At 35.5% G+C, this 19,101-nt stretch overlaps 1 protein-coding gene across 2 annotated transcripts in view; it reads left to right on the top strand.

Annotated features, from left to right (window-relative positions):
- Positions 1-19,101, top strand: part of WDR19 (WD repeat domain 19) — a 75,328-nt gene that overhangs the window by 20,784 nt on the left and 35,443 nt on the right. For both annotated transcript variants that reach the window (XM_020991592.2, XM_020991584.2), the window contains exons 10-20: positions 915-985; positions 1,731-1,903; positions 1,992-2,106; positions 2,834-2,940; positions 4,828-4,947; positions 6,545-6,694; positions 12,069-12,216; positions 12,395-12,599; positions 13,985-14,144; positions 15,824-15,934; positions 17,163-17,272. In XM_020991592.2, coding sequence (XP_020847251.1) covers positions 915-985; positions 1,731-1,903; positions 1,992-2,106; positions 2,834-2,940; positions 4,828-4,947; positions 6,545-6,694; positions 12,069-12,216; positions 12,395-12,599; positions 13,985-14,144; positions 15,824-15,934; positions 17,163-17,272 — 1,470 coding nt within the window. The remainder of the gene's footprint in view (positions 1-914; positions 986-1,730; positions 1,904-1,991; positions 2,107-2,833; positions 2,941-4,827; positions 4,948-6,544; positions 6,695-12,068; positions 12,217-12,394; positions 12,600-13,984; positions 14,145-15,823; positions 15,935-17,162; positions 17,273-19,101) is intronic.

Raw genomic sequence — 19,101 nt, 5'->3', positions numbered from 1 at the left:
CGTAAAATCATAGAATCATGGTATTTTCAAGTTCTTTAAAATCTTGTCTATTATTTATACATGGAATAGGTGTCTATCAACGGCCAGCGATACATATTTCTTAAATTATATTTCCAGTAAAATGATAATTGCTTCTTCTGGTTCTTATGATTAACTAGATCTGTAAGGTTGGTGGTTGGACATAGAAGCATAGTCTTCAGTTATGGAATGGGAAAAGTAGCTTGCCTCTGACCTTCTGGTCATGTCCTAATCAATTCAGCTAATACAGGTACTGATGTTTACAATGGTCATGATTGTGTAGGTGGATAAGGAGTAAAATTGGTACATTTATCTTTACATTGGGTACATTTACTTTTAGAAGTACATTAACTTCCATAACACTAGAATCCTATTTAATGCATGAAATGAAAGAGTTAACACACATTTCAAAATGTTAGAAATTTATTCCCAGGGAAGAGTTAAATAAATCCAGCATTTTAATAATAAATAAACATCTAAAATGATTGGTGATCTACTATATTTTGTTAGAAGATGCATCTTTATTTTATGGGTCTTAGTAATAGTGATAGTATTAGTAACAAAGACATTTTAAGGAATGAATGTTGAGATTCATTGAGACTATGAATTAAAAGAACTTGACCTAACTGAACAGATATGAAAGAAATGGTTTACTAAGATAGCCGCATAGAACATGGGACTGGTATTTCAAAGATCCTACCTCCATCATTACCCATACCAAATTCATTGTGCTAAATCTAACCATGTTTACTTAGACTGAATCTGTTTTTGGAAGTACGATGGTAATATTCTTTTTGTATTTAGTGACTCCATTGTTTCCTTAAATCAAGCTCTGTTTGGAATTTTCCGTTTTTAAAATATTAGATAAAACTAATAATTTTTATTTTGTTTTTCAGCATTAAAATCCATGACCTCTCAGAACTAAAAGAAATGTATGCTATAATAAACCTGGATGATGAAAATAAAGGTATTCTATTAATTTCTAAAATAGATTAACACTGAATGCATTTACTTAACAGATAATATTAGTGTTTATAATTTTAATATTTTTATTTATTACAGGAAGTTTGAGATATATCTTGTACCTTTCACTAGTTTCTGAATTTGCATTATTTGTATTTATTTTTAATTTGAATGATTATTTGAATTTTCATTACTTGTGTTAATTAATTTGTATTTGTATTAGTTAATGCTACTTAAATTGAACTGAAGAAGTCCACATGTTTAAAATATTTATCATGGATTTTATTATAGCTCATTTGACAGCCAGGTGATAGTGGATAGAGTGATGGCTTGTTCATGTCCTTAATTCAAATCCTGCCTTAAACATTAGCTAGGTGACTCGGGTAAGTCACATAATGTCTCTTGGATTCAGTTTGTCATCCGATAAATGCAGAGTTTGAACTGGATGACTTCTCAAAGATCCCTTCCAACTCTAAATCTATGATCTGTGTGATCTGTGTTTACAAATGCAAAAATGTACTTTTCACTTTGGTTGGATATATATTCTATATACTCTATATGACACTAGCTGGTACAATTTCTACTCTGAAAATAATTACCATAGGCCAAGGAAAAAAATTTATTTATACTATTAAACAAAATGTTTTTAAATGTACCTTTCCTCCTCTGAAACACTGAAATAAATATAGTTTGTAGAACTTTTTATTCATCATTTAATGATAGCTCACTTTTGAAAAAAATCATTTCAGGGTTGGGTAGTCTATCTTGGACAGATGATGGCCAGTTGTTGGCAGTATCTACTCAAAGAGGCTCACTCCATGTTTTCCTGACCAAACTTCCTGTTCTTGGGGACAACTGCAGCACACGGATTGCGTATCTCACCTCGCTCCTTGAAGTAACAGTAGCCAACCCTGTTGAAGGAGTATGACAAATATATTATTTTAATTTTATTTATAGACAAACTCAAAGTAATTAGAGTAGCTTATTTACAATGACTGCTTTTTTTATAGGAGCTACCCATCACAGTTTCTGTTGAAGTGGAGCCCAACTTCTTAGCTATAGGTCTTTATCATCTGGCTGTGGGAATGAACAATCGAGCTTGGTTCTATGCACTTAGAGAGGATAGTAAGTCTAAATCTGGTTTTGTTATTTTAACTCATATCTATCACCTCTAATAAATGTATTGGTATTGCCTAATAAAGCATTGTATACTGAGTGTTGACTCAAAGATGAGAAAGATTTGAGCTTTGTGGGCAGCTTATCAATAAGTATATGAGGCACCCTAGAGGAAAGTTCCTTTTCTCTTTTTTAGCTTCATGACAATACATATAAATTGTGTATTTCTTTTCCTTAGCTTGAAAGGTTTTGAACACCATAAACCTAATTTTCATAATTCCTGAGACAATTTTCTTTTTTGCTTCAGTGCTCTTTTGACTTTTTTTCTTCAAATATTGGGAATTGATAGAAAAAAATTACATTCTATTCATTCACACACTTCCTCACAGGAGATTATATGTTATCAGTCAGTCATAGAGCATGATAGAGTATGATTCTATTCAAGTAGAAAATGGCATTAAGTTTTCACTAAGCTGTTCCTAGTGTTTACATATGAGAATTTATTTTGTTGTTTCTATCTTATGTGAACTCCCATGGATGTCATTACTGCAAATTCACATAGTGACTAAAATTTCCTGAAAAAACTGGAAGAAAATTTCAAGGTTTAGAAGAGTTTTGAAATGTTTATAATTAGTTTTGATTTAAATTTTAATTCATTAATTAATTAGTTTGAATTTTTTTCAAAACTTAAATGAAATACATTACCTTTGTTTTAATGTTTTCTTATTTTCTACAGTTGTGAAAAAATTAAAAGATGTTGAGTATCTGGGAACAGTAGCTAGTATGTGCCTTCATTCTGACTATGCTGCTGTACTTTTTGAGGGCAAAATACAGTTACACATGGTGAGTCTTATTTTGCAAATCCGAAGGCCTATAGAGTTGAGATAAGCAGAAGCAGTAGACTAAGGCATAATAGTAAAGAATACTTTTAGAGCTAGAAGGGGCCTTAAAGGTCCAAACTTCTAATCTTATATGAGAGGAAACTGAGGCCCTAACAAGTGACATGTCTTGCCCAAGGAGACACAATAAAGTCCTATGGCTCCTTTTCCCTGTGATTTTAAAATACAAGAGGCAGCACAACCTAAGGGGAAGAAGGCTGGCCCTAAAGCCAGCAAGACATAAATTCAGATCTGGCCTCTGACATACACCAGCTGTTTGACCTCTAGTTAAGTGACTGAACTGCTCAGCGCATGAGGTAATGCTGGAAGACTATGAGCTACCCCACCTTGGTTAAGGGGGGTGGTCTGTGCCCTATCATGAAAAGTACAAACTCCTCTCTTTTTGACATTTAAAGGACTTCAGCATGATTATACATTACTACCAGTCACACTCTGGTCCAGCCAAACCGGCTTTCCTGCTGCAACTCACATGTGTCACTCGGTCTCCTATCTCTATGCCTTTGTCTCCAAGCCTGGAAGTCATTCCTTCCTCACCTCTACCTGTTAGAATTCCTTGTTTCCTTCAAAGCTTAGCTCAGGTATCACCTACATGAGACTTTTCCTTCTCTTTACACCACCCCTTTGACCTCTGCCCAGGCTCCTAGTGCTTCTTACCAAAAATTATTCCATATTTTGTATATATCTGCATATGTGCATGTATGTATACATATGTGTACATATATATGTGCATGCATATGCACACACAGACACACACACACACACAGTGAAGACGTCCCAGAAGTCTTTGTATAGTTTTAAACTATTATGTGAGTATATGTGTATGTGTGTGTACATATATATGTAGGGCAGCTAGGTGGTGCAGTGGATAGAGTGCTGGGCCTGGAGTCAGGCTGACTGATCTTCCTGAGTTCAAATCTGGCCTCAGACATTTACCAGCTGCATGACCCAGAGCAAGTCACTTAATGCTGTTTGCCTCATTTCCTCATCTGTAAAATGAGCTAGAGAAGGAAATGGCAAACCCCTCCAGTGTCTTTGCCAAGAAAACCCCAAATGGGGTGATGCAGAGTCAGACACATCTGAAATGACTGAACAGCAATGATGTGTGGATTGTCTTCCCCAATAAATTGTAAACTTTTTGAATGCAGGGATCTTTTTATTTTAGTCTTTTATCCCTAGTATCTAACATAGTATTTGACTCATAATGGAAACTTAATCAATTCTTGCTGACTGATCATTTGATTACTGATTGATTGATCTGGGCCAGATGACTTAAACTTATAAAGGGTGGCCAGATCCTCCCTTACTGTCAATATACTTATTTTGGATCTTAGCTTCCTCTTAACCATTTTTGTTGTGTCCTTTTCCAGTCCTGTGGTTCTCCCTTTTTGCAAAGGAAATAGAGGCAGTGTAAGAAATGAGCATATCTGCCTTCTCTCAAGTCTTCAGTTACCTTCTTCCCACCAATCAAAAACAGTGGTTCTCTCCCTTCTTTGTTCTTCCTGTTCTCCACAGCATGGCTTTAAAAAAAAAATTGCATTACCTAATTAGTTTCCTAATTCTCAGCTGCAGTGCTTCTGATCTGTTCTTACAAGACTATGCCATGCTTTTGTATTCATCCACTACTACTTATCTGTGATTCCATCTTCTGTACATGTCTTTTTGGAATCTAAATTAGTAGCAGTTTCCTTGTTTACCCATATCAGTCTCTTCAGACAATTTAGTTAGACCAGGGAGCTATTAGCTAAGTGATTCAGTTGAGACAGAAGAAAAAAATTGAAATGCTTAACCCACCAACTGATAACATCATAAACAACTATTATCAACATTTTAGATAGAAAGTGAAATTTTGGATGCTGAAGAACGTGAGACTCGACTTTTTCCAGAGGTAGATGACAAATGCCGAATTTTATGCCATGCTTTAACTGGAGATTTCCTGATTTATGGTACAGATGTATGTATTTTTTATTTCTTTTTACTTCTTTTGGTTATAATATGTAGAAAATTTCTAATTCTAGTTAATTGAAGTATTGTATTATCTCTTGATCATATGGTAGCTTATGCTTCCCTGCCTATGTTTGACATTGAACTTATGAACTTACATACATGGAGATAATGTTCTTAATATGTTTCAACATTTGTGCTAGTTTTTTGTAGTTTCCTTATGGCATGAAAACATAATCTTTGCATATTTAAAATTGATATAGACTTTACTAAACAGCTAAAAATGAAAACAAATTGAAAATGAATAAAATGTAAAAGATCACTTTGTACTTAGAGCATGTTCTCTTGATCTTAATAATTTAAGAAGGTTTATAGTAATCAAATTTTCTTTGACATTTGGTGTTTCAGGACATCAAATTAAATGTAATTAAAACAATAAAAACAGAGGGGCAGCTGGGTGGCGGAGTGGATAGAGCACCAGCCCTGAAGTCAGGAGTACCTGAGTTCAAATCTGGCCTCAGACCAAACACTTGACACTTACTAGCTGTGTGACCCTGGGCAAGTCACTTAATCTCAATTGCCTAAAAAAAAAAACAATAAAAACTAAATTTAAAACTAAAAAAAAAAACCTAAAATTAAAAATTCAAACAAATCCATTGGTTTTTAATTCTTGGAAAAGACTAGAAAATATCATATTCAAAAAGATGAGGAGGAAAATGTTAAAATGCCATAAATACAAGAGAAGTTAAGTTCATTATTAAGTCATAAGAATTCCTTTCTATAGAAAAATGGCAGAAAAAATGTTTTCAACATTTTCCCCTTACAAGATTTCCTTCCCAATTGATATCTTTCCTTTATTTCAATTATTTACTGCATATTGAGAATGTTTTTGTATTGGCCGTTTTTTGTATCAGTCTATGAAGAACAATATGAGCCACACAGTCATATTACCTTATTTATCTAAAGTACTTTTAACTTTGCTCAAAGCATTTTCACATTTTTATCTCTATTTGATTCTCAGAAGAATTCTAAGTAGAGAAAGTTATAATCCTTATAAGAAAATAGGTTGTTTGCTATTTAACTGCATAATTATCGACAATCCCCATCAGCAATTCCTCCCCTACTTGTATACAGTGTCACATAAATTGATGGTGCCATGCTGAACTTTCAAAACAAAGGTAGCAACTGTGGTTTGCTAATGAATCATTATTTATGATAACCTCATAGTTGACTAACTCTTGTAATCCCAAAAATTTTTCTGCTTGTTTTCATATTTTAAAATCTTGCTAAATGTACTTACCAATTAGGATCTAAGATATATGCCTAAGATCATTGATATAGAAATAAATGTCAGATGATTAAAGTTTCCACTAAATGGAGGATTTAAAATGTGATAATGCCAAAAATATAATTAAAAATATCAGAATTTGCAAAGTATTGAATCAGAAATACATTCACAGTTAACATAGGATTTTGATCTACCTTTTAAAATATTTACCATAAGTGGCTAACTTCAATTTTGAGTCAAATACTTCTTTTAAAATGTGAAATATTTGCTTCAAAAAATAAAGTGTCTCATAACATTTTCATGACTATAATTGTTTTAGACTGGCGTTATTAGGTATTTCTTTATTGAAGACTGGCAATATGTGAATGAATATCGACATCCTGTCAGTGTGAAAAAAATTTTTCCTGATCCTAATGGGACAAAATTGGTTTTCATTGATGAAAAAAGTGAAGGATTTGTCTACTGTCCTGTAAGTTCAGAAAATAATTTCAATTATGTTTTTCTTTAAGTTCTTAAAATTTAATAAAGAAAAAATGAATGTATAAATTAAATTTCTTTTAAAATAATGCAAAAGCTTTAGGATTTTAAAACACTGTTATGTTTGTAGTTGAGCTATAATAATGGTACCACATTTTGTGGCATTTTTATATTTCAAAAAACATGGTTTGTAATTTTTCATAGGTTTTTTGCTCTTTAAAAATTTGTTGGGGATCAGCTAGGTGGCACAGTGGATAGAGCACCAGCCTTGGCATCAGGAGGACCTGAGTTCAAATGTGGTCTCAGACACTTGACACTTACTAGCTATGTGACTCTGGGCAAGTCATTTAACCCCAATTGCCTCTTCTCTCCCCAAAAAAAATCATTAATGAAAAATAAGCACTTATTATCTGTACCAGACTTTTTAGCTTCCATTAGTAGTTATTTTTCCTTTGTTTATGTCATATGTCATATTTAACTCATAGTTGAGCCCCCCTCATTACCTTATTGCTTATGATCCTTGAACATAGCCGGCATTAAATATTTGTCAATTACTGTTTTTTACTGAATAGTTTAAAATTGGTCAGATTTTAAAATCCTGTATTATTTGAAAGATTTTTAAATGCCTTTAAACATTTCATTTTACTTTTGCCTTCTGTATAAGGAAAGATTCTGTCTTCTGCCATGGATCATAGCCTTGGCTCAGCTTCACCTAGCATAACCCAAGACTCTCCAATCAGCTGATCATGATATCCACATAGAATTCAAACCTAGTTAATTAGGGGATGTCTAATTCAGTTGCTATTGATATGGCCCCTTGTCTGTATGTGTCAGAGACTCTCAACAGAAAGTGTGCATGACAGAAAGCAATTCCAAAAAAAGAAAAAAAGATTTAAAAATTTCAGTTTAAAAAGAAACTTAAAATGGGTGAATTACACTTACCAGCATAAGTTTTGCCACCAGATAATGAATTTGTTCAGCTATAGTTAATTCCTATCTCTTATGGAAGGATTGTAATATGCTTGAGTTGTTGACATGTCCACACTGATAAAAATTACAGGTCTTTGAAGTTTTTAAGGTAAATGTGATTACAGTATATAATACACATGATTTTTCATTAATTTTGGGTGTTCAGGTACTTAAATATATTGTTCTGGCTCCTGGTTCCTGCTAAGGATGGGACACAAATCAACCTCTCCATACTTTCTCTTAGCTAGGCAAAGCTACTTGGGGATCCAGTCCTGAGAAACTTGCCTCAGGCTTTATTATGCTTCACAGGAAAAAGAGCTCCTAGTAGTCAGCTGATCTTTGCCATGACACTCCACGTTAAGGCATGATGTATGAGAAGAAAAAAAAGACTTTATAAGATTTAAATTGAAGCCTTGCTTGGGCTACTTCATGCAAAGTGATCCCAATCCCCATCCTGTCCCTGAGGCTGTCCTCTTCTTTGGTTATTCTTCAGGAATTGAGTGCTTTCATGCCACGCATTTGCTATCCAAAGGTACCTCACTCAGGCCTTCCTTTTCATCAGGTCTCCCAAATTGCCCCACATACATCTCATAGTGAAAAAGTACTGAACTTGGAATGCATTTGGATTCTAATCAGAACTAAAACAAAGTATCTGTGCCCTTGAAGCCTGGTTTGAAAATTGTCCTTTCCTGTGGTGGCAAATTATATCCCATGTATTAATGTGCATCAGATGCTCCACTGTAACATGGGATTAAATTTATCACAAAATAAATACCTATATGCCATAGAGAGCAGAATTTCCTGACATTACAAACACGGACATTTATAAAAAGATTTCCTTGTGCTCCTCCACACTGTACATGGGGCAGCCACCTCTCTTGCCTATCCTCTGTCCTTTCTCTGTCATTTACTCTCTATGGGACTTGGGCAAGTCATTTAGCACCTCTGAGCCTCGGTACCTATTTCACTCCCCACAAAAGCTACTCCAGACCTGTCACAATCATTCTCCTTTCACCTGAGGACCTTGCCTCTTACTCTCCTAAGAAAAGTGAAACCATTCAGTGTGAGCTCATTATTCTCCCATTCTGTTCCTCTCAAAGCCCTTGACATCACTTTTCACTCTATTCCACCTGGCTTCTCTTTGCCAAGGCCAGCTCCTCTACACATGTACTTGATTCCATCCATTTCTTTCTTCTTTAGCAAGATTGCATCCTCAGCCATTCTCTCTCTCTTCCCTCTGTCTCTCTCTGTCTCTCTCTGTCTTTTTCTCTGTGTTTCTCTTCTTCAACTCCTTCTTACCCACTTGTTCCTTCCCTATTGCCTTAATTTTGCCCAAGTATCCCCATCCTAAAAAAAAAAAACCTTCACTAGGCCCTACCATCCCCTGAAGTTAGTATATAAGTTAGCAGAGCTGTCTTTTCTCAGCCTTGAAAAAGCTGTCAATACTCTCTACCTCCACCTCTCCTCTCCTCAACCCTTTTTCAGTCTGGCTTCTGACTCCATCACTTAGCAGAAACTGCTGTCTCCAAACTATTCTCTCTCTCCCTCTTTTTTTTTTTGGCTAGGCAATGGGGTTAAGTGACTTGCCTAGGGTCATACAGCTAGTAAGTGTTATGTGTCTCAGCCTAATTTGAACTCAGGTCCTCCTGAATCCTGGTCTGGTGCTCTATCCACTGCGCCACCTACCTGCCCCCAAACTATTCTCTTCATTGCCATATTCGATGGTCTTTTCTCAGTCCTCATCCTTCTCAACCTATTTGCTGCTCTTGACACTTAGTGACCGCTCTTTCTTCCTGGATGCTCTCTTCTCTGGGTTTTTGTGGCACTAATGCCTCCTTATTCTTCTCCTTGACTTACCACACCTTAATCTCATTAGCAGACTCATCATTCATATCATACCCCATAAATGTAGGTTTTGCCCTAAGCTGTCTTCTTTTGCTACCTGCCCATTCTCAGTAAACTTAGCAACTCTCATGGGTTAAATTATCCTTTTCATGCAGATGACTCATAGATCTATCTATCCAACCCCAGTCTCTTTCCTGAAATTTAATCCTACATCACCAATTGCCTGTTAGACATTACAGACTGATGTCTGGGAGACATCTTAAATTCAACATGTCCAAAACTGGAACTCACTCTCTTTTCCCCAAAACCCTCCCCTCTTCCAAACTTACCTATTTTTGTCAGAGGCATCACCATCTCAACTTTCTACCAAGTTCATAACCTCAGCATTATCCTGGCCTTCTCAGCCTCCCTCACTCCACATATCCAAGCAATTGATAAATCTTGATATTTTTACTTCTGCAGGCTGTCTTGTATTTGACCCCTTGCCTCCACTGACATAACTGTCACCTTAATTCAGTCCCTCATCACCCCTCTCATTGAGATTATCGGAGTAGCCTCCCCGATGGCCTCCCTTACTTATGTTTCTCACCATTCCAGTCTATCCTACACATTGATGACTGAGTAATCAGCAAACTGCAGTGGCTTCCTGTTGGGAGCTTGGGAAGACCCAGAAGTTACTCTGAACCCTCTTTATCTGTATAATTCAAGCGTTGAGAGAAGAAAGAAGGGTTTTGTGACTCCGAGCCCCCTCTGTCAAGAAGAGTCAACTACTGCTATGTTTCCTTCTTCCCCTACTCACCTCCTGGGTGGAGGCTTAGGTCCAGGCAGCCTTTGTTCTGATCTTCATTCCCGAGAAAAAAAGAACAATTCCCACCACACAGAAAAGCATCATAGGATCATGATTTAGAGCTGGAAGAGACCTTAGAAGTCACCAAGTCCAAACTCCTCATTTTACAGATGAGGACATTAAACCCAAGAGGGCCATACAGATAATAAGTTGCAGTAATCTAGGATTTGAACTCAGGTCCTCTGACTCCAAATTCATTGCTTTTTCCACCATACCACACAGCCTCCTCAAGGCTACTTCCCTACCTTGATCCAGTTCACCTCAGACCTATCCTGGCTCCTAAAATGTTATTGGAAAGCAGCCCAGCCAGAGGAGTGTGAGTGTCGAACTGCCTAGATTGCAGATCCAGATGACTTCATAAGGGTAACAGACAGTTTCATTTTCCCTTTCCTTTCCTAGCTGACCCCAGAAATCTCAAGGCAGAATAATAAAATGTAAGAGCTGGAAGGGTCCTAAGAAGTTATGTTGACAAATGTCCTCTTTTCACAGATAAGGAAAACAGATTCTAAAAAGTGAAGTGAGTTGTCCACGGTCAAACAGGGAGGTAATGGTAGAATCTGGATCAATACCCAGGTCTTCTGACTCTCAGTCCAGTACTTTATGCTCTATACTGACCTACTTTCTCAACTGATTGAACTACATAAAAGTAGTTACAGTTATCATCACTTATGCTAGCCATTTATGCTTAATTGCCATTTAGTATATATAACCATTATACATATCATAAAATATGTCACATTAAGTTTCTCATGAATTTTATTTTATTACATTAAACTATTCATGTATGCTCAGTCCACAGTTTGTTGTCATGTAGCTACTTAAAGGAAACAGTTTCTCTTGCATGCATATGAGGATATATAACTCTTCAGGCCACTACTACATGCAGTCATTCTATTTATTTTCCTCTATTCTTTCCAATTCAATCTGCTTCTTCCCATTGTGCAAGTAGGAAGCAGGTCTAATGATGGGTTTCTCTACTGCCTTAGATGAAGAAGAATTCATTTCCCCTCTGCACTGTTGGGAATATCAGTTGACAGGGCAGCCATTCCATTGGTTTATTAATTCTTCTGCCAGCAAAGTAACCCCCAGTGGGCCTCTTCAAGTTCTGTTATGTTTAAAAGCACACCAGGGAATGAGATGAAAGAAGAAGTTGTCTCTGCACACACACACTCGGGATGGTCAAAAGTCCTTTTTTCTTCTGAATCCTAAGGGATAATATTTTGCTTTTTAAATCTCATGTCCGTATAAATTTATATTATACATTTACTAGAATGTATTATCAAACAGTTTTTGAAGCAAACATGCTGATGACATTTATTTAAATCAAATTAATTCACATAATTCATTTTTATTTGTTTTCTAAGGAGAGTATTTACATTTTGAACATTTTTAAGCTACAAAATTATCATTCCTGGCCTAGAGTTATTATCTTTAGTATGAAGCTTCATTTGTGTACATCTTATAGTACTTTCCCCCTAGTTCTCTAGAATTACTGGTTTTATCTAAATACTTTCATCTATTACATGCCAACACAGAGGTATCAAATAAGCATGTGAAAAGAAATTTTTCCTCTGTTTCCCTGGTGTTTTAAGTTGAATGTAGGTTTAGGGGAACAGTATTGGGATGGAGTTGTAAAAACCCTTCTTCCAAGCTTAATGATAATGATTTAAGTATGTGAACTAATTTAATAAAGCTTTTTTTGTAGGTTAATGATATCACCTATGAAATTCCAAATTTCTCGCCAACTATTAAAGGTGTTCTTTGGGAAAACTGGCCATTGGATAAAGGTGTATTTATTGCCTATGATGATGACAAGGTGTATACATTTGTCTTTCATAAGGATACTATACAAGGTACTTAATTTTTTTTTGTGCTTTTGATTAATAGGATTTCTTTTGGCAGCTAAATTAAACCAAAATATTTTCTTTCTATTATTTATGCTGGCATCTGCTGTCAGCTTTGTCAGATGTGTTCTAAAAATGTTACAAATAAGAAAAACAATTTATTTAAACAATGTTTGTAATAATCCAGGTTCCAGGGTAATTTTGGCAGGTGGTACCAAAGTTCCATTTTCTCAGAAACCATTGCTGTTATATAATGGAGAATTAACGTGCCAGACACAGAGCGGAAAAACCAACAATATCTACCTTAACACCCATAACTTCCTTGGCAGTTTAAAAGATCCTGAGCCCAATGAGCTGAAACAAATGCTGACACAGGCTTTAATGCTAAAAAGGTAGGATTTTAAATAAATAAATGTATGTGCACACAAAATTTTAGGACTTTTATTTGCTTTTGCAATAATGTAGGTCAAATCCCTTTCTAGTTGTTATAATTTCCAGGCTAATAATTTAAAATTTTTAATATGACTGAAAATAAATATCTATGCTTAATCCAATGACCAGCTTATGGTATAAATTGTATTTGATATGGTAAAATTGTAACCCAACAAAAATTTTAGACAATCCTTCAATTTTACTGTAAAGAAATTTGGCCAATATCATTAATTTTTTTATAATTATACATTGATATATTGGGATTCCTAAATATTGGGCAGCTAGGTGGCAATGAGGCTAGGGTGCCAGGCCTGGCATTAGGAAGACTCATCTTCCTGAGTTCAAATTTGACTTCAGACACTTACTGGCTATGTGACCCTGGGCAAGTCACTTAACTTTGTTTGCTTCAATTTCCTTGTCTTTAAAATGAACTAGATAGGGGCAGCTAGGTGGCACAGTGAATAGAGCTCTGGCCCTGGGGTCAGGAGAACCTGAGTTCAAATGTGGCCTCAGACACTTGACACTTACTAGCTGTGTGACCTTGGACAAGTCACTTACCCCCACTTGCCTAGCCCAAAAAAAAAAATGAACTGTAAAAGGAAATGGCAAACGACTCCAGTATTTTTGCTAAGAAAACCCCAAATGGGGTCACAAAATGTCCGACATAACTGAAACAAGTGAACAAAAATTCCTAAGTGTATTTATCTAATTAGGTGTCAAATTAATATAATTAATTAGGCATTGTGCTCATTTTCTCAGAATGGTATAAGAATGTCCATTCTTATCTGTCTGAAGTATTATTAAAAGTGGAAAATAGAATTAATTAGGAGAATTTGAATATAATTTTTTATTTGATTACCTCATAAAGCACTAGATCTTTCTCAGGGGGAAAAAATAAGATCATAAGGAAGGATCTGAAGAAGATACAAAGAAATATTATTTTAAAAAAAAAATTAAAAAAAAAAAGAAAATGGTTTATGTTGCCAGAGCAAGCTCCAAAAAAATAGCACAGATTAAAAGGAGCTTGAAAAACATAGGTGCTATACTTTAGAAGGCATTTTTTGTCATATTTGGCAGGGGTTCTTAACCTTTTTTTGTCATGTGTCCCTTTAATACTCAAGTGGAGCTTATGGACTCCTAAAAATGTTTGTTGACTACATTCATAATTTAAGGAAATGCTAAATTTCAGTTAGAGGTTAGTAAAAATGAAGATGTAATTTTTTTCCCCCATTCAAGTATTGATCTCTTGAAATCTGTCCATAAACCACTTGAGTGTCCTTGGACCCTAGGTTAAGAACCTCTGATCTGTGGCATAATTTTAAGTCAGTTTGACTTTTTATTGTAGGTTTTCTGATGCATGGGAATTGTGCAAAATCCTCAATGATCAAGATACTTGGAATGAACTTGCCAGAGCCTGCCTACATCACATGGAAGTGGAGTTTGCAATCCGAGTTTATCGTACAATTGGAAATGTTGGAATGGTGATGTCTCTAGAACAAGTAAAGGTAAAATATATTTTTATGAAGAAAGGATAGTGCAAGATTTCAGTTAAATTGCTAAATAATTTAAACACTTATCTTAACATTTTAGCTATTTCTTTTTTCTATTACTGTATATTTGAATGGGGAAAAAATAACATTCTCTCTCTGTTCCTTCAAAAGATATGTGTTTTTATTCAGTTTCTCAATTTTGGTCACATTACTGTACCATTTCATATTTGGATTATTTAATTTGCCCAGATTAATTTTTTAAATGCTTAAGCTCTTTAATAAAAAAAATCCAGAAATCTGTTTAATTATTGCCAAGTTTGGCTGTATATTTGGGTATGGTCTTTTCCTTTCCTAACAATGTTTGATTTTCTGAACTGATTCCCCAATTCAAACAAGATGGATTTTAACAGTAATAGAATATGTAACATTGAATATGTTCACATGAAAAAGACTGGGTAACCCCACCTGACTACAAACTCAATATGATTCAAGCATATGATATGACTATAGAAAATGTTAATTTAATCATACTTCAGTAGTGTTATTTTTTAAATAAAAATTCAATTAAAAAAACAATGCAGTCATAACCACATTAATGGAAATATTACGTCAAGCACAAGGAAACCTTATAATCCTCTTTACTCTGCATTGGTTAGACTATACCTGGAGTGTATTGTACTCAATCTTAAGTACCATATTTTAAACTATACAGAAACTAGAGTGTGTCCTGAGAACAACCAGGTACTAAGAATGTTTAAAGTGGGGAAGAAAAGATATAGAGAAGTGAAAGCTAACTACAAATACTTGAATTTCTTATGGAAGGATTATTAGTTGGCTGGGTAACTCTAGGGAGCAGAACTGGGAATAATGAGTGCTAATTACAAGGAGGGAAATTTTAGCTCAATGAAAGAATGCATTGCTAAACAAATAGAACCGTCCAAAAAAGAAGTGGTTGCATCATGAAGTAGTAAATTCTCCATCATTGTAATGTTTTCAAAAGCCAAGACTTTCTTTAGGGATGGTACATAAAGTATTCTTGCCAAGTAAACATACTCAATGACCTTTAAGGACTCTTATAGATCCATAAGTCCTTATGGATCAATGAAATTGATAACGAAAGATAAATTCTTTAAAGAGTCAGTAATAGTGAGGGGGCAACATGGGAACTTGCCAGGATAGTGTAATGACTCATCAAATCAGTCAGATACCCCCTAAGAGTACTTTCCCTCTCCTTCCCACAGGCTGTCTGATAAGAAACTCATTCAGTTTCATTAGGGATTTTGGCTATAGAAGGGTTTAGTCTAAGGTAAATTGATTCTAATTACCTGAGTATAACTCTAGGATAATAATGCAATAATGGTTTGACCTTCACAGCATTGTGTTAGTGCCAACAAATAATATAGCACCAGAGATTGTGATCATATTTTCCCAAAATATCAAGACAGTTTCGATCTTAAAGTTAAATTAGCAGCAAATGAAGATGAGAGTTTAACACACCAAGTCTGTCATGCTCTGATTCATTCATTCTTCATATCAAAATATTTTCAAGGAAATGTGAATCTCATCCCTTTGCCCAAGGCTTCCCTAATTTCTATGCATATGAATTCCTAGAATCACCACATCCATCTCAGCATAGTCTCTTGGTAAATTAAATCCATGTAACATTTGTAATTTGAAAATACTTCTGTTTTCAGGGAATAGAAGACCATAACCTTTTAGCAGGACATCTTGCCATGTTTACAAGTGATTTCAGTCTGGCTCAGGATCTTTATTTGTCATCTATCTATCCCTCTGCTGCCCTGGAGGTACCATTTAACTGCCTAAATTCTTGTATTAACTGTGGTTTTATTTGTTTAAAATATTTTATGTTTTTAAAACCTTAGGGCAAAATCAACACTTAGCTAATACTTTGATATTCCTTTAATGAATCTGATGTCATCTCTGTGGCCATACACTCCACCAATACAAATGTACCCCCTCCATGGCTTTGCATCCTATGCAACTCTTGTTCATTTTCCCTCATAAATCCTACACATTAACATATCTAACATATCTATGTGGAAAAGAGGCTTAAAAGATGTAAAATAATATTGACCATATATTTGGTACTTCAATACCCAATTTATTTGAAGCTTCATTTCCCTCCCACCCTTCCTAAGTGGTCTATATATACATGGATATAAAATATGATTTATGAATATATATGCACATGTGTATATGATGGTGATTCCTTTCACTGACATAGAGTGCTACTGCTATACACTTTATCTTTCTTGAAATTAATTTTATTTTGAAAAAATTTACATATATTAACACATGTATATTATGTATACTTTTTTTTAAAATTAGTGTGAGCTTAAAGATAATGTGTTAAAATGTGGCATTTTGTACCCATACCAATGAGATCATTAATCCACTGAAATCTAAAATTAATTTGAGGTCAAATTTATTTTCTTCAGGGAATTCTTTGATATTTTATACAGCATCCTTTGACATGATTGAAGATGTCCTCAGAACTTCAAAATTAAAACTAGTACTCACTGATGTAGGAATATGTCTGCTTTTGTAACTTTTTCTGGAGCACACATGAGTGATGAGAAAGAAGTAATCCTCTTTCTTCCCTACCCAAATGTGTACAATAATAGCATTCTCCTGGATCCAAAAAAAGAATTCATTTATAGTGTGAAAAGACTTGAGTTGGACCTTAGAAGTCCAACCCCTTCATTTTACAGTTGAGGAAACTTTCTCATAGTCATATTGTTATATCCCCTGACTCCAAATCAAATATTCTTGCTACTTCCCCATGCTCCCTGTCAGAACTCTGAAAAATGATTTAGAATGAGAGTGTTCCTTTAATCTTGAATAAGATGCAGGACCTAAAATCATTTTCATATGTGGTCATTTATGCTTTTGGATTTGTAACGAAGTAGAGGACACAGTAGGTACTATTTTATTAAATAGCATTTGTGGTGATCTGACTTTTGCATATGAATTTTCTCTATGTCAAATTTAAGGCATTTGTTTTCATCACAGATGAGACGAGATTTGCAGCATTGGGACAGTGCACTACAGCTTGCTAAACGTCTGGCCCCAGAACAAATCCCATTCATATCAAAGGAGTATGCTATTCAGCTTGAGTTCATGTATGTTATCTGCTTTATATGTCCATTTGAAAATTACTAATAACAGTATAAAGTATTCTTTTCTAGAGAATAGTTATTTTTAAATGTTCCTAAATAATTTATTGCCAGATATGTGCATTCAGTAAAAGTATTGACACAAATGATAGTTTAAGTTGTGTTCCATTTAAAACAGCCCTGGATTTAAAATTACCATATGTGATCCCAAAGTGAATAAGCCAAGCAAAATCTTGTCCTTTACCTTTATCTCACAAGAAGAGGTGACCTTTCTCCTTGCCAAGGCAAACCACTGAATATGCTCCCCTTATTCTCATCCCTCTGTATTCTCCAGAATATTGCCCCTTCTAGCCTTCCTGCTCTCACTCATCTTTAACTTTCCCTGTCTACTGCATCCTTCCTGCTGCCTTACAATATTCCCATGTCTCCTCCATCCTTAAAAAACCCTCACTTAATATGACCATCTCTATCAGCTATCATCCCATGTCTTTCCTTCCTTTCTCAGCTAAACTTCTTGAGAAGGCCATCTATAGTCCCTGCCTCTACTTGTCTTCTTACTCCTAGGCCTTATATCTTTACTTCTCCTTCCCTCTCTATAGTTTCTCACTTGATGATCTCAGCAGCTGCCATGAGTTCAATTATTATCTCTATACAGATGATTCCTATTGCCCTAATCTCCACCTGAGCTCCAGTCTTACGTCACTCACTGCCAGTAGACACTTTACTAATCAATGAGTATACAAAAAAGTAAAAAAAAAAAAACCACATCATACCCTCAAAGATCTCCCAGTATCAAAAAAAGTGTATATGCATGATATCTACATTGTAAATGTAAGGTAGTATCAGAAGGAAGAAACAAGTAGGTGAGGTGGCAGGGCAGTATGGGAAAGGTCTCTTGCAGAAGGTAGGATTTGACCTGAATCTTGAAGGGACAGTAAAGCCCGCAGGCACAGGTGAGGGGAAAGAGCGTTTTAGGCATGAGGGACAGAAGGTGAAAAGGCAGTCAGGAGATGGCATGATATGTGTGAGGAACAACAAGAAAGCCACTGTGGCTAGATTGTAGCGGACATGGAGGGGAAGAGTGGAAAGGTGAGAAAGAAGGGGCCCGGGTGTGAAGGTTTGAAGTGCCAGAAAGATCATCTGTTTGATCCTAGAAGTAACAGGGAGACATAGAAGTGTGATGAGTGGTGGAGATTACATGTTAGACTTGCACTTTATGAAAATCACTTTGGCAGCTGAACGGGGGTTGAATTGGAATGAGGGGAGGAAGAGGCAGGTAGACCCACCAGCAAGTTTGTTAATTATGGAACAGAAGCACAATGAAGAGCACAGTGGAAGGGGCAGGTAGACCTAGACTGAGATATTGGAGGATGTCCAAGAAAAACCATAATACTGTACTCTTCATTTTAGGCACAAGTCCGACAGAAGCCATTTTTATTAACTTAGCATTAGTCTAATATCTAAGCATTCTTGCTAGGATGAATAAATGCCCAAATTGGCATACTCTCCCTTTCCATGCCTTCAGACATGCACCTATTCCAAGACAGTTTGAAGTAATGTTGGTAGGAATCTTGAACGAGGAAAACATCAACAAAATCTTCCTTTTTCCCTCATACCCTAACCCCCCCCAACACCTACCCACCAAGCAGAGAACAAAAGAAAAACAAAACCCGTTCCAAATATATATAGCCAAGCAAAATAATTTTCACACATTGGCAATGTCCAAAAAAAAAAAATCTGTTTCATTTGTCACCTTAAGTCTATCATTTTTCTGTCAAGAGGCAGCAGTACATGTCATCATCACTCTTCAGGAATCATGGTTGGTCATTACGTTG

This window comes from Phascolarctos cinereus, unplaced genomic scaffold (genome assembly GCF_003287225.1).
Source record: "Phascolarctos cinereus isolate Bilbo 61053 unplaced genomic scaffold, phaCin_HiC Scaffold_9;HRSCAF=440, whole genome shotgun sequence".
Lineage (NCBI taxonomy): Eukaryota > Metazoa > Chordata > Mammalia > Diprotodontia > Phascolarctidae > Phascolarctos > Phascolarctos cinereus.
This window is presented reverse-complemented; position numbering and strand designations above follow the sequence as displayed.